The sequence below is a fragment of the Aspergillus uvarum genome (genome assembly GCF_003184745.1).
Source record: "Aspergillus uvarum CBS 121591 unplaced genomic scaffold BO82scaffold_58, whole genome shotgun sequence".
Taxonomy (NCBI): domain Eukaryota; kingdom Fungi; phylum Ascomycota; class Eurotiomycetes; order Eurotiales; family Aspergillaceae; genus Aspergillus; species Aspergillus uvarum.
In genome coordinates this window covers 153,970-168,549 of record NW_020291355.1, presented here as the reverse complement: position 1 = coordinate 168,549, position 14,580 = coordinate 153,970, and the positions used below count along the sequence as shown (strand labels likewise).

Genomic DNA, 14,580 nt, shown 5'->3' with positions numbered 1-14,580 from the left:
CACCTTGACCTCCAACCCCATCTTCGCCACTTATCCTCAACCTTCCGCCTTAACGACTTGGCCCGAATTGAATTTCATCAATCATCTTCACTATGCACAAACCATCGCTGGCTCAAATCGTGCACAGCGCACTGTTCCCACGGCCGCGTGCGAGCGATCCGGCAACATTCTCAGCTCATATCACCCGGAACTTGGTCCCTGAAGTTCGCGTTGAAACGTCGACTTTCTATGGATCGCTCGACTGCATCGAAGCTCAATATCCGGGACTAGACTACTCACATGGCCCTCACCGGATGAGGCTCAGCCGTTTCCCCTGGCACCGCAGACTGTTCAGGGCCTTCGATGAGTTGGGCCTGACAGAGGCAGAGATCTCATCCCTCTGCCGCTGGGAGGGAACCAAGTCAGCCCGGGAGCGATATGAGATCGAGGAGGGCGTGAAGGTACGCGATACAACTGCAGACAGTATCCGACCTGCATCCCCTTCTCCTCTTCCGTCCGTCGAAGTGCACTACGAGGACGGCCCGGAACCCGCCAAAGAACCGGAACGCAGGGCAGAGATGCCAACCCCAGAAGTACGCACCCCAAGCGACGTCATTGATGACCGCGGCATCGACTGTATCCTCGAAGAAACCGTCGAGGAAGATTACAGCGAGGATGAAATGGAAAGCTGCGGGGTGGAGCTGAACCATCGTCTACTGGCCGCAAGCGCTGCGCGCGAACAAGGTGCCAACGTACCACTAGACGAAGATTGGGAACAATGGTTGAAGGAAGCTGGCGAACGGGGAAGCTATACTGACGTGGTGAATGCAATCCGAATGGGCCAGCCTTTGGGATACCTATACGACATACCATCCTCGATGCCTCACATGGGTCGAGCAGGCATTCGTCCCTCCAGCTCCCTATCAGAGCCTTTCACCCTACCATCGCCATCCACTTTGCTCGCTTCTCGACGAGCAGGAGGCCAGGCACCCTCCCGAGCTGCTCGTTAGAAGAGAAGTATGCCGCCAGAGGAAGAAATTCTTAGATGATGTTCTTTTTGTTTTTCGGATTAGCGAATGGGCCTGGCTTTTCTGATCGATGCATTTTCAGCGCTCCGGTGGACTGGCGTCTTTAAGCGTGATATTTCTATTGACTGGTTGTTCATAGATCTCCTTGGTTTTTTCTTCTTGGTGTGAATCTGTCCCTCAACAATGTCTAATACCCGACCAACCTGCTACTTATGTTGGGCATAGATACTTATTTGGTTGTCGAGGATCATAGCTTAATTACAATATACACGATAATCGATAGACAGGAGGCGACCCAAGTGACTCTATTGTAGTGTTGTAGTCCATCGGGCGGAAAGGTTCTCCGCGCCGCGCCTGAAGTTCCCCGCGACTCCCTGCGACACCCAAAGTTCTCTTGCACCTCATCCTCCTTCCTTTCCCCAACTCTTCATCAATGTCGTTCTTCGCCCACTTCTTTGGGGCCCGCGCTGGTTGAAAGGCGCTTGGATATCTATGCAGAATGGGTTGACTTTCTGTATAATCTCTGCTTCTTAGCCGATACTAACTCCTCATCCTCCCGCCCCTTGTTCTCCCCGCACCCACCGTCATCATGATCAAAGCCATCTTCTACAGCAAATTCGATACCCAAGAGGGTACGTTAGCCTTTTGAAGTTACACTTGCTAGCAACGACTGATTTTGATTAGGTCCTAAGGTTGTTCACCAGGTTCCAGACGGTGCTATCGTTCCCTCCGCCGCTGCGCCCTCGCAGCCCCCCTTCCTGACCTTCTCTGACATCTCCTTCTTCGTGATCCCTCGGCAAGAACTTTGCGGAAACCTGATTCAGGTTTGCACCAATGGCTATCGTATTTTGGGATACCCGATCTGTATGAAGTCGCTCCGGTATGACCGCAACGAGTTCATCTTCAACTTCTGTGTGGTGCTGGCGGAAGAGGAGGATTTCAGCACCTACAAGAGCGTTGTGCAGAAGCTCGCGGATCTGATGCACGGATTGGAGGAACAGAATGGATTCTTGTCCAGAGATCATTCCAAATCTGGCGAAGGCAAGGTATACAGCTTGTGCGAGACTTTGATGGAAGACCTGAACAACTACTGCGAATGCATGATCCCTATTGGTATTTCTTGCCCCGCGCTTTACACTTCATGCGTACTCCGGCTATATAGAGGGATGCTGACGGGATTCCAGATGAGCTGAATACACTCAACATCAAACTTTTCCCAATCTACCCGGCTCCTCCGCCAGTCAAGGCCTGGCAGGTCCCTTTGTTCACGGTCCGTTATCAGACGTTCATGGATGAGAACTGGGATCTGACCATGCAACGCGTACGTCGCATTTTCCTTACCACCCCCAGCAACGCGTAACCCTGATTAATCGTTCATCCAGATCGTGCCCCACATCAACGGAGTCAACAGTGTACGGATCATCTCAATCCTAGCCGATACCGACTTTTCCCTAACCTGTCGAGCCATCCGGCACCTCCTATACTACGGGTGTCTGTTTCTGCTCGACATCTTCTCCTTCTCGGCGATTTATGCGCCTACCGCGCAGTTCAGCTCGACCATCGCCATGGACGAGGACATGCAACATGAATGTGCACGTTATGTCAACACCTCCTTTGCCTCGCCGGTCACTGCCGCGTCCGCAGCCCTCGCCGCCGGCTCCGACCCGGACGCCGTCTGGCCGCCAGTAGGCGACGTGCTCACCACCAGCAGCGCCAGTGTGACCGCGCCCAGCCGCACTCCAAGCCCAACCCTCCTCTCTAACGCTGTGATGGCCACCTCATCCAGCGTGACCGTCACCGCCAGCCCGGCCGCAGTAGCTGCCGCCGCCGCGACCTCCGTATCTTCCGAACCCAACCCTGGCACCTCCTCAACCCGCGGACCCTACGACAGCCGCCCGGTGGTAGACGGCGCCGGGCTGGTCTCCCTGTACGCAAGCCTCAAACAAGGCCAAAACGTCAAGCAATGGTATCTCCACCACAGCCGCGAACTCTCGCACGTCGACATCCGTCGCTTCATCACCTTCGGCGTCATCAAGGGCTTCATCTACCGCGTGCATAAATACGCCATCGCAACGGGCCAGCCCGCCCCACCACTCAAGGCCTCCGCCCTTTCCCACAACTACCATTACCACCAGAACCACCAGAACCACCACCACCAAAACCCGGCCATCACCCCCGCAGGCGGGGGAACGCTCCAGATCCCCATCTCCAGCGGCCCCTCCTCGCGCGGACCCGGCACGGGCACGAATTCCCCGTACGCGTCGAGCGCAGGCGACGAACCGGCGCCGATTGTACAGCAAAACCAGCATAACCAGCACCCGCATCCGCACTCGCACCAGCAGCACCGCCAACAACAACAACAACAACAACACCATGCAGACGGAGGACGGGAGCAGCACTCGACCTCCGTGCACAGCGGAAGTCGCCCGGGGACGGTGGTGACGCTTGACAACAACGAGGACGACGAGGACGAGGACGAGATCGACGACAATATGCTCTCCAAGTATCTGGACGGGATGCATTGTTTCGATCAGATCTGCACGGAGCTCGAGATCAGCGAGCGCGAGCTCACGGCGCGGTTGAAGCGGTTCCCCGGGGAGGTGTTGATCATCCATCGGTAGATGCCTTGAACAGGGTCATTTGAACACGTGGGGGACAATGAAGAGGTTGGGTGGTTATATTGATTGATACCCTGTGGTTTTAGATGTTACGTCGTATACTGTAGAGATTACGAAATGATAGACAGTTTGCACTCCACGGGCATTACTCAGTGTAGTTCCCGCCCGAGGCTGAAGATAAGCTGTGATAGGATTAAACCCATGTACAGTACCTACTTCCTGTAACCAGGCCTTGAGAATTATTTTTTTTATTAGAGCAAATGAAGAGTGCTAAAACGCCCTCGTGAGCAACATGACTGACGTACAGTAAGCCACAGGTTCCATGTACTGTATGTATACTCCGTAGACAAGAAAGAAAGAAGATCCTCACCCGCGTAATCATGTCATAACGCCCGAACCGACATCCCGTAATATCCCGGAAGTAAAACTCGCTGCAAGCCCCATGACAAGGAAAAAACCCAAATATCGCGTCATCTGATAAGATCCCCTCCATGATTCGCTCAGCGAAGCCCAAGATAGTCAAGAAAAAAAAAGATATACATCGAACATGCATACACCGACGTCATAATCCTATGGTCATGATAACGAAAGGAGGAAGAAGAAGAAGAAGAAGAAGAAGAAGAAGAAGAAGAAGAAGAAGAAGAAGGAATTTCTACTCCTGTTCGTCGTCCCAGCCCTCTAGCTCAGCCTTCTCCAGCTCGGACATCATGGCGGGCTCGAAGACCGTCTCCTCCCTGCCGGGCACGCTGGTCTTGCTCTCGCGGAAGACGGGGCCGATGCAGTCGCGCCAGCGCTTGCGGCGGTCCATCAGGGTGCGGGCGACGTCGCCGATGGCGGGGCGGCCGACGCCGGCGGCGCTGGCGACGTGACTGCCTGCGCCAGCGGCGCCAGCCCCGCCGCCCGCGCCGGGCCGGTGCTTGGCCTGGGAGCCCTTCTTGCTCTTGCCCAGGGTGCGGGTGCGCTTGAGGTAGGCCTGCTGGACCTGAGAGTCGAGGTCGTCGTGGATAGTCATGTACTCCTGGTGGGCCATGCGCTCGCGGGCGATGTCGAGGAGGCGGGTCTTGCGCGCGCTGTTGATGATCATCTGCTTCTTGAGCTCGCTCTGCAGCAGGCGCAGCCGCTGCGCGATGTCGTCGTCGTAGTGCGCGTCGTAGTCCGGGTTGTCGTCGGCGCCCAGGAACCCCACGTGCCGGAGCTCCGCCTTCAGGCGCTCGTCGAGCTGGGCGTGGTCGAGCTTGGCGGCGGGGGTCTTGAAGCCGTTGGGCGAGGCGTCCGGGAAGGCCGTGGCGGAGGCGAGGGGTTTGTTGTTGTTGTTGGCGTCGGCGTCGGCGGGGGCGCTGCCGCTGCCGCTGCCGTTGGGGAGCGGGGGAGGCAGTGACGGGTGGTCGAGGTCCATGGAGTCGCCGAAGCCGTTGAGGCCGCTCGTGGTCGTCGTGCCGTCTCCGTTAATGGCGGTGTTGGTGTCGTCGGGACTCGAGCGGTGCTCGTAGCGGAGGAGGGAGTAGAGGCGGCTGACGAGGGGGCCGACGGACACTTTGTCGGTCTCGACGGTCTCGTCCGTGACTTGGTCGATGTTTCCGCGGCCTTGGTTCAGCGGAAGACGCTCTTTGTCGCCGTTCGCTTGGTCGCTATTGCCGAACCCGTCTTCTTCGGCCCACGTCTCCGCGTAGTGTTTCTTGCCGCGTCGGGGCATGATGAAAGGGCTTGCTCGGTCGCCCTGGGACTGTTAGTTATGGTTTGCATGGCGCTGGGCGAGAGCGGGGATGTACCTTTTCCTTGAGGAATGCCATATCCTCTTCTGTCATCGGGCGGACGTACGGGTCCACGTAGGCGAGGAATGTATTGGCGCTGACTTGGTTCGTGGGCTTGGAGTTGCTGAAGTCGCGGTCGGGCGGTACCCCCGCCATCATGTGGCTCAGATCGCTGCGAGGGAAGCGGTTGACGCTGTAGATGAACTTCTTCTCCTCATCGGTCATATCCGGCGTGACCTCGCGAATGTGATAAATGGTCGGGTCATCGAATTTCAGCGGGTTGGGGCCGAACACCTGCACCTGAGGCACGGCCGGGGCGGGCTCAGGCTGGTGCGAGCTCGAGCTGTCATCGGAATCCTCATCGGAATCTTCGCCTTGGGAACCCTTGGCGGCCTCGGCGGCCTCGCGGGGGGATTTGGGCGAGAGGGAGGCATCGTCGGAGGCGGCGTGCTTGGACTTTTTGGAAGCTGGGGACGCGGCTGGTCAGGTCAGTGATGATGCTGGTGGCGACAGGAATGGGGGAGGGGAAAGGCGAAAGAACGGCCAAGACTCACCTCCTTCGACTTTCGTCTCAGCGCCGTCCTGTCGCGCCAGGCCATGCGCTCCATGGGCTAGAGGTCGATCCTCCTTGGAGCTGCTGCCTCGGTCCTTTCTCTTCTTGAGCTTGCCGCCCTTGAACACCTTTTCTTCATCCTCTTCGTCGGCTTCGCGCTTCATCTTCAGTCGGTGGCTGCCCCCGCCCTCGAGATCGCCTGGCTCGGGCTCATCCGCCACTTCCTTGCGCTTCTGCGACAGCTCCCGGATGCCGGCATTGCACACGTCTCCCCGGGTCTCAGCCAGTTGACTGAGCGTCTTGAGGTGTTCCATCAACATTTCCAGCGACTTGGAATCGGGAATCGGCCCCACCCCGCCCATGCGCTCCAACAGCTCCCCATATTGTATCGAGGCGTTCATCATCAGCTTCGAGGCATCGTTGTCGAGATAACTGTGGACGGGGCCGCCGGCGGTTGGGCCAGCACTGAAACTGGAGCTGGGGGTGGTGTTGCGACTGCGCGATGGGCGCACTTCGCGATCACGCTCACGGTCACGGTCCCGATCACGATCGCGGTCGCGACCCTTGCCCTTGCCTTTGCTGGCGGCGGGCATGTTCGGAGGGTGAGGTTATGGAGGTCGGTAGTGGAAAGCTGGGGTAGATGAGATGAGAACTGTCCGAGGTCGGCGGGCTAATGGTCCATAATGTTCCACTCGGGGTATTGAAGCGTCGTACTGTAGACGCTCGATTGGGAGGGCTGGCCGATCGGGTTTCGCGGTTATTTGATGTTTATGGCGAGGTGGGCTTGGTCTGTTGTACCTGTGCCAGTTATCCTGTAGCATCCATCGTTCCTGGGGAAGGTGACAGCACGTGAGGGGAAGCAACCATGTGTTATCACGTGTTGTGACTTAGTCAGTCAGAGGTGTTTGCATCACGTGACTAGTAAGATGATCTCCATCACAGTGGATCAAAGCCTTTCCTCTTCAGGATTAGTTGTGCTTCATCACTTACACACAGAGTACATACGTTAGTAGTACAGTAAGCACTTGGCAGCTAACGGCAGCTTCATGTTGTTCACAAGTTGTGTCCAGATATCATTGTACTAAAAGATGCCAGCGAAGCTGATTTGCAAGAGTGGATGCAGCTACCTCCATCCGTACTTCGACATGGATCAACTGTATAGAATAAGGCGAATAGGTAGGCAAAAAGCCTGTTTCTCGCGTTTGCATGGTTTGCCTACCTAGGCACCGCTCTGTGGTACTCCGCACAGATCAATCTATCTATGATGTAGCTGCAAACTTGCCAGCAAAGTTGCGACATTACCATTGATGCTTGCATCGTGCTCAGAATGAGTCTCGCTCCCAGTGCGATAATGGTCTGCATCATATTTCAGCCGCAACCTCCCGCAAACGTTTGCTGCAAACAGGACCGATCGGCAACCAGGTCACCCAAACAACCGCAATGAACATTCACACGCAGAGCTGAGGAGCTGAGACAGCCCAAGAACCTCGGAGCCCTGCATGACTTGCCCCTGCAGTTCTGCAGCACTGCAGCTCCATGTCCGATGCAGTAATTTCCGCAGCAGCATTGCAATCCTGTCACTGACGGGCAAATCCGACCCATTTTCCCTCAGTTGCCCTACTGTCAGCATTCCTCCTGGCTATCGGCCTGGACACTGCTTGCATTCTTTCTTTTCCAGTGGCCAACATGGATACGAACCTCCTACGCCCCGCCTAGCCAAACCCGGCACACCATGTTGGCTGTGCTGGTTGTCTTTTAAGTCGCTAGATCTCCCCTTCGAGTGGGCGGTAGGCCCTCATGCGATCACATTCATCATGAGTAAGTGTCTCAGCACCGGGAAAAGGTATGCATCCTAAGTAAGGGCTGCGGCTAACTCACTTGCCCATAGCTGCAAAATCACTTACCACGTTCACGGAAGTCTTCTTTGCCAATCCGGGGCAAGCAACTAACGCAACACCGTCAGTCAATGTAGGTTGTTTTCTGTCCCAATCCCGAGAAACCACGGAGGAGAGGAAAGACTGATGGACGTCGAAATGCTCTCAGAACAGCGCCGCGTTCTCCTTAAAGCTCGATCATACTGTTCAGACACTGTCGAGAAAAGGCGCCCCTGGCAGAGGCCCAATTGAAGGATTTCTCTTCGTCCCGAGCCTCGATGCCGCCGACGCGTGCAACAATGCCACCGCTGCATACGTTCCTGCCAATGTGACCCGCCTCGACGATATCACCCCGCTTGGGAACCGCAAGATCGGCCTGGCGCCCTGGATCAGCGTTGACTGCACGCGAGCGTTCCTCAACGCCTCGCAAGATGCTGGAACCGATGCGCTGGTATTCTTTCAGCCCCAGAGCGATGACGCTCAACCACCGCCGGCAAGAGATCCAACATGGTCCTTAGGGGATGAAGACGACTGGAAGAGCACAAACAAGTATCCGGTGTATGCGATACCCGGGCCGGCGGGTGTCACTCTGATGGAGAGGCTATCGTTGTACGGAACTGTGAACGACTCTGACGGTGGGTTTCAGTCCGATTACCAGTTGGTTTCCGTGATTGATATAGGTGGGTCGTCCCTGCTGGATGGTCTCGGGTAATTGGTCCTAATCTCAAAAACCAGAAAGCACAAGCCAAACCATGCCTAGTCTCTGGGGCTTCATTTTAGCTATCTTGGGAACCATCCTCGTCTTGAGTGTGGTCCTGCTCGTGTTCTACCAGCTTGTACAAAGGCGCCATCGACAGACCCTTCAACGGCGCATGGAGAGCGGGGATATAGATCCGGAGCATCTGGGGATGCATCAGCTGCGAGTCCCGCCGGATTATTTGGATGCAATGCCAATATATGTTTATGGAATCGAGGCCAATGCTGATTATGACCACGAACCCGAGGAACGGCCTGCTATAGATACAGCCCATTCGCACGCTCATCCCGCCTCAATGGGATCTGCAGAAACGATCGTCGCCAACGTCAAAGCCGACCACCGTGACACCCCACCCCAATTCTCCTCAGAAACAATCGTACTCAGACCAGAACCCGCCAGGTTGAAGGAAGTCGAAGACAGAGCCGCATCTATTCACTCCTCCAGAAATGGCAGCGGCACTTACTCCCCGCCGCGGGTGAATGACAGATGGCACAAACATCGACTAAGCCGATCACAGACGACCTGCGCGATCTGTTTGGACGACTATGTGCCGGGGGAGTCCACCGTGCGAGAACTACCATGCGGACATATCTTCCACCCCGATTGTATCGACACTGCATTGACCCAGTCCAGCAGTCTGTGTCCACTCTGCAAGAAGAGTGTACTGCCAGTTGAGCGCTTTCCTGCGCCAGATATTCTTGTGCAGATGGCAAGAAATTGAGATGTGGGGTTGATCAAGAACCTTCCTCCAACGTCCTATGAATGACGTGGTTTATTGCAAAGGTCTGGGGCTCAAACAAGCTCTGACTCCATCTTTGTTCAATGAATGGCTGAACAACATTTAGCATGACTTCCGCGATCATTGGATCACGTCGTATGAAGTTGATGGCACTGAAACTTGCATGTGACAATCTGGTATCGCCAATCTTCCGATTGCCTACCAGTGCAATCCATAAGCTCATCACGATACTTCGCGCACCATAAGGAACAGAGATCTATGAGCGAGAGACAAGGCTTCGCCACGAAACAAACCAATAGTTCAACCTCTGCCATGGTTTCGGCAACAAGCACAGCGGAGCCCTGATATCTGGGATAGTGGCTTTACTATGCCAAGGCTGTTCATTCTGTTTTTCTGTTTGAAGGAGCTTCAAGCGTTCTCCTTACGACGTACGCATCGGCCTCTTGCGGGGCTTAGGCACCATGAGCGCGGATTCAACGGCGTGGGTATACCAACACCAGTGACGCGGCAGCTTCAACGTCCCAGGTCCCAGGATTGTTACGCCAACCCTCTCAAGGAGTTTCCGCCCCGTCTGACAATCTAACACATACCATCTGTGGTGCAGGAGCTAGAGTGGGACTCGCCGGAGATTTGGACCAGCTATAGTAGTGGTTGCAGACCGCCGCGAGCTCACCCTTTCAGAGGTTGACTACTCCACTATTGGACTGGCTGAGCCGAGCATGGAGATAGAACCGCTAGAGATTGCGGATCGGAGTGGAGATAAGTGTAGGGACCGGGTGCAGTGCCGGAAGGGCTTGTGTTCGCGCAATGGTTGCTCAAGACGGATGGATTGATGGATTACAGTACAGTACACGGTGCGAATGGAGGGGCCACAAGACTGTAACCGCGCCGGGGTGCAGCCAAGCCTTAAGTGGTAGTAGTAGCAAAGCAGCCGAATCCAACTCCAATTGCACCAGACATCATGAAAGATACAATATGCCCTGTGGTTTGGATGTGTTAGACTTTGAGGCATAGCAGGAATCTTCCGCCTACTAGAGACTCTAGAACCAATCCTATCTTTCCTCGGCATACCAATCATCCTGAGAAATTGTCTCTGCAGCGAGGTAGGTCACCTGTCCACGATCCAGCCAGGGAACATTACGTTGCGCTGTAGGCTGTGCCGATGGGTGTGTATGTGTGTGTGTGTGTGACACAGCTCAGAATGTGTGCTCCAAACTACATACATACCGCACTGATTACATTTGAGCACTTTTGAGTCTGGAAGGGAATCAGCCATAAGAGCAGGACAGTCAACGAACAGAAAGCTTTTTATCTTATCACGAATGAGCATCTCCAGCTCTTGTTACTATACTGCATAGAGGCTACATACAGATCACGGACATACAAACGAACCAGATACTTCGACTCATCACAACGATTTACTTCTGCACTACCAGGCACATAATTACAACATCAGTCAATTTAAGTCTTCGAAGAATCATGGTCTAACCCAAGGGAAGAACCTCATCTCTTATCTCCCTCCCCATACATGATGAATGCAACTCCCCTTGTACCCTGAGCCTAACTAATCACAGAAACAGAAGCCCTCGGCAGAAAGAGACGCCTCCACAAAGCATAAATCACATAGAATATGAAATAGAAAAAGGAAACATTCCATGCACAAGTCAACTTCCCTTGCATCCTTTCTGTTTGGTATCAAAGACAACTTGCAGAAGCGTCTTCGAGCAGGAGAAGCTGACGTTGCAGGGGGGTGGGAACAGAAATAATACAATGAACGAGGAAAATACCCTAAGCAGCATATCTTGACATCATGGTCTTTATCCCCAGTCCAGAGAAGAGTGTCAAGTCACTGTGCTGTCAGGTCATCAAGGCCGAGTCTATTATTAAGTATCCGCACTAACGATATGTCATGATTCTTTCTTTTGATCCGTTGCGCATGATTCTATCTCTTGTAAAGTCGCGTCAGGAAACGAGTGTACGAGTGTAAAAACAGGGGAATAGAACTGGCGAAAAAATGAAGAAAAAAAAAATCGGAACGAGCATAGAGTCCAGGTTGAGTACATGACAACCCCGAAAAGGTGGTCTCGATGCAGAATTGCACATTTGGGTCTCAAAGACCATGGTGAAATTCACAATATCACAGTGGCAAATTGTTCTTCAATGTATTGCGACAAATCCACGATTTAGACTCATGAGAGTTGCGTTGCAATTTCAAGAATTGAGCGACAAGCCCTGGAATCGACTCATCCACTCATTTTGAGGGTGCATACGGGAGGATCCAGCGCTTGCGCCAGTGCCTGCCGCGTAGTCGACATATCCCGAGTCCAAGGGAGTATATCCGCTAGGTGAGTAAGGAGAGAAGGGGTCCGGAGACGCGTGTCCCCCGAGGCCGGACTCTGGCGCCCGGGAGGACGGGCCGAGAGATTGATAGGGCTCCGCGTACGCACTGCGTAGCATGCCTAGCTGGCCATCTCGCCCAGCATCGTGGCCATCTCGGACAGAGCCATACATTCTACCATCGTGCTGGTGCGAGCGATCTGTCTGCGTGTCATGGCTGTAAGCCAAAGGGTTTGGTGCCTGAAGACCCGCACTTGGAGGCGTCACAAAAGAGGCAGGGTTGATGGCCGACATCCAGATCCGAGTTTTGTAGATCTTGAAGAGATCGGTCACCAGTGAGTTGAAGTTGATATAAGAATCGGCGAAGTAATAGAAGGTGAGCTTCTTCCAATCCCTGCGAGAATTAGTATCAAGGGTCCAGTGTTGGGCAGGGTCGACTTACATCTGGAATTCAGCATCCAAGATCTCCATGTTGAGCCGATGCTCTGCCACTTTCTGCTGACAGACGCGTTTGGCCTTGGCTTCGTTCCCTTCCTTGTCACGAAGCGCCAAAATCTCGTGGTTTTGAGCGAGCCTCTTGATCAGCTTAGGTTTGATGTCGGCGGTGGAGTCTTGAATGCCATGCGAGCCATGGGGGCCCATCCCGCCGATGGCGCTTCTGTTGTTCAGGCCCGGCACACTTCCAGAGGGGTTGACCACACTTGCCGCACCGTTCTGGCCCTGTCGAGAAAACATCATCAACCACTTATAATGCTCTTCCGCATACTGTTGCTTGAGCTCCCGGGCTTTTTGCATCGACACATTGGCATGTTGAATGGTGCCAAGATCCGTTCCACGATCAGCTTCAACGATGACGAGGTCGCCTGGTTTCACCTGAAGTCCGGTGTCCTCCTGGATATAGAAAACATCTGCCCGATGACATTTGAATGTGACGATATACAAAAGCTGATTCTGATGCGCAAGACCCGGCTGATGGCGTCCGTAGGCGTTCGGCATTGCGTATGCTTGATGAAGGGAAGTCGCCATCGAAGACCCCTCGGCACTGCGGAGAGCCTGGTCGCGCGCGAAATAGGATTCTGCAAATCGTCGAGCTCGTAAATACTCTGACTCCATTTCATGCTCCTCGGGGCGAGGGGCCGCATGAAAATGTGGATACTCACGGTTCTGGCCTTGCAAATTAGACAGGGGGCCATCAAAGTCCTCTTCCCGGTCTCCCAATCCGGATCTTGTGCCCGGGGCTGCCTGTGGCTCGCCCGAGATGGGCCCATGCCGAATAGGTATATCCGCGAATGAATGGCGTCGGCTCTGCGGGATTTCGGAAAAGCTACCAAATCCGAGGGAGGTTTGCCAATGAGCCTTACGAACGTTTTCGAGAGCACGATTCTCGTAGTTGGGGAACTGTTTCTCCAAGTTGATCGAGTGTTCGGACATTCTCCGGCGGGGACCGCCATGGAGGTTGTTGTAGCCAGGGATGTCCCCAACTTCGTCCAGGTCTTCCACAGCAAGATCGCCGATCGTCTCCTCCGGGACACTGCCGCGAATACGATGCAAGTTGTGGATGCCACTTCCGATCGCATAGCCACTAGCCGCGGATGTTGTGGACATGGCACGGTCTCTGAAAGAGTTGTCGATTTGGCCAGCGGCTTGACGCAGGAGAGCGTTCTCCCTCGAAAGCTGTTCGATTGTGCGGGCTTGGTTGGCGGCATAATTGCTGAAGCTACCGTCCGAGCCATCCGGACTTCCGGTCTCGTCATCTTCGTCCTCGCGCACACGTCCGAGAGTAGCAGGATCATGGCCAAGCTCACCAAGAAGGCTGGGACGAGACGACCGGTGTTGGAGGGAGGTGTATTGACCGCCATTGCGGGCTCGTCCACCAGAGTAGGGAGAGGCGGCCTTATTAGCCATGAGACTCAGAAATTCGGGGTCCAACTGGCCAACGGAATATGACTGTGAGCGGTAAGTTTTGGGAGTCGGATGGAGAGGAATCGAGAACGGAATTGCAGCCTCTCCAGCGGTTGTACGAGTAGGGCTCAGTAGCTCCTCCGTGAAGTAGTTACTGGCGGTGGATGGATTAGACATAGTCGGCGAAGGGATGATCTCGGTAAGGCGGGGCGGTGGCTCCTTTCGAGACTCGGTATTCCAGATACCAGTGCCCCAGGCAAAGGTACTATTCCCAACATTGTTCCAGCCCATGGAGCTACCAATCCCAGGACTCGTGCTGCTTGGCCATCCCGCTTGGTCGGTAGCTGGGCTGCTTGGGTTGGAGGCGCCCGAAGACAGAGGAAGGCCGGTCAGGGAGGCTTTCCGAGGAGCAATAGCAGGAACCTCATTCAGCCAAGAGGTACGGCGAGCAGGCTTCGCTGTTGGAGCAGTCGTCGGCGCAATAATATTGTGGGAGTGATCACCATCATCATCTGAAGAGGCGAGAGCTTCTGAGTCTGGAGTTGAGCGACGAACACCGAGATGGGTCTTCTCCAGTCTAGCAGAGACATTGTTTGTCGGCGTTGGAGAGGCGACCGACTTAGGGGTTTGAGGGGTGGGTTTGGTCGATTGTGCAGCCATGATTTCTTATTTTCCGTAGGCCTGTGTGAGGCGTAAAGACTGTCTGCCGTCTGATGAGCAATGAAACAGGACGAGACGAGCACTGCGCATCGAAATTCTGTTAGCAGGGAACAACATCGCCTGAGCTTAGAGAATTCGACTGCTCGGATTGGATAGAATGAGACGAAGTTGAATGAACAAATCGGTAGAAAGACCAGAAGGTCATTTGAATACTTGCAGCGACCGTTCACAGCATGAGTGCAAGTGAATACGAACAAATGCAACTTACCAAAATTGATAAAACTGACGTCAGGGAGCAAGGGATATTGGCCCCCGCAATGAAAAAGTGTGGGGTATGTCCCTAATCGAGCGTTAGTCGAAGGCGAAAGAAATGGATGGGATC

The 14,580-nt window shown here is 54.5% G+C and overlaps 5 protein-coding genes across 5 annotated transcripts; 3 read left to right on the top strand and 2 right to left on the bottom strand.

Moving 5' to 3' along the window:
• Positions 1-92: 92 nt before the first annotated feature.
• BO82DRAFT_377396 (nitrogen permease regulating protein NPR2) lies at positions 93-3,628 on the top strand (the record flags this gene model as incomplete). The annotated part of the gene is made up of 5 exons (XM_025637578.1): positions 93-870; positions 1,607-1,639; positions 1,692-2,120; positions 2,192-2,328; positions 2,390-3,628. 5 exons carry the CDS (start codon positions 93-95, stop codon positions 3,626-3,628), a joined length of 2,616 nt encoding a protein of 871 aa, XP_025488461.1.
• Positions 3,629-3,856: 228 nt separating this feature from the next.
• On the bottom strand, positions 3,857-6,725 carry BO82DRAFT_343091 (histone acetyltransferase NGG1). The gene is made up of 3 exons (XM_025633607.1): positions 5,931-6,725; positions 5,395-5,855; positions 3,857-5,342 (listed from the first exon to the last, which is right to left on the bottom strand). Exons 1-3 carry the CDS (start codon positions 6,520-6,522, stop codon positions 4,278-4,280), a joined length of 2,118 nt encoding a protein of 705 aa, XP_025488460.1. The 5' UTR covers positions 6,523-6,725; the 3' UTR covers positions 3,857-4,277.
• A 926-nt stretch (positions 6,726-7,651) lies between these two features.
• BO82DRAFT_159411 (RING-H2 finger protein) lies at positions 7,652-9,505 on the top strand. Its single transcript, XM_025630244.1, has 5 exons — positions 7,652-7,747; positions 7,818-7,897; positions 7,973-8,483; positions 8,539-9,343; positions 9,406-9,505. The coding sequence occupies exons 1-4, from the start codon at positions 7,744-7,746 to the stop codon at positions 9,279-9,281; spliced, it is 1,338 nt and encodes a 445-aa protein (XP_025488459.1). The 5' UTR covers positions 7,652-7,743; the 3' UTR covers positions 9,282-9,343; positions 9,406-9,505.
• On the top strand, positions 9,506-9,935 carry BO82DRAFT_159412 (uncharacterized protein). Its single transcript, XM_025630245.1, has one exon. The coding sequence runs from the start codon at positions 9,667-9,669 to the stop codon at positions 9,880-9,882; it is 216 nt and encodes a 71-aa protein (XP_025488458.1). The 5' UTR covers positions 9,506-9,666; the 3' UTR covers positions 9,883-9,935.
• A 1,235-nt stretch (positions 9,936-11,170) lies between these two features.
• Positions 11,171-14,530, bottom strand: BO82DRAFT_159402 (PSP1 family protein). The gene is made up of 3 exons (XM_025630243.1): positions 14,467-14,530; positions 12,079-14,280; positions 11,171-12,030 (listed from the first exon to the last, which is right to left on the bottom strand). The coding sequence occupies exons 2-3, from the start codon at positions 14,196-14,198 to the stop codon at positions 11,511-11,513; spliced, it is 2,640 nt and encodes an 879-aa protein (XP_025488457.1). The 5' UTR covers positions 14,199-14,280; positions 14,467-14,530; the 3' UTR covers positions 11,171-11,510.
• Positions 14,531-14,580: the final 50 nt, after the last annotated feature.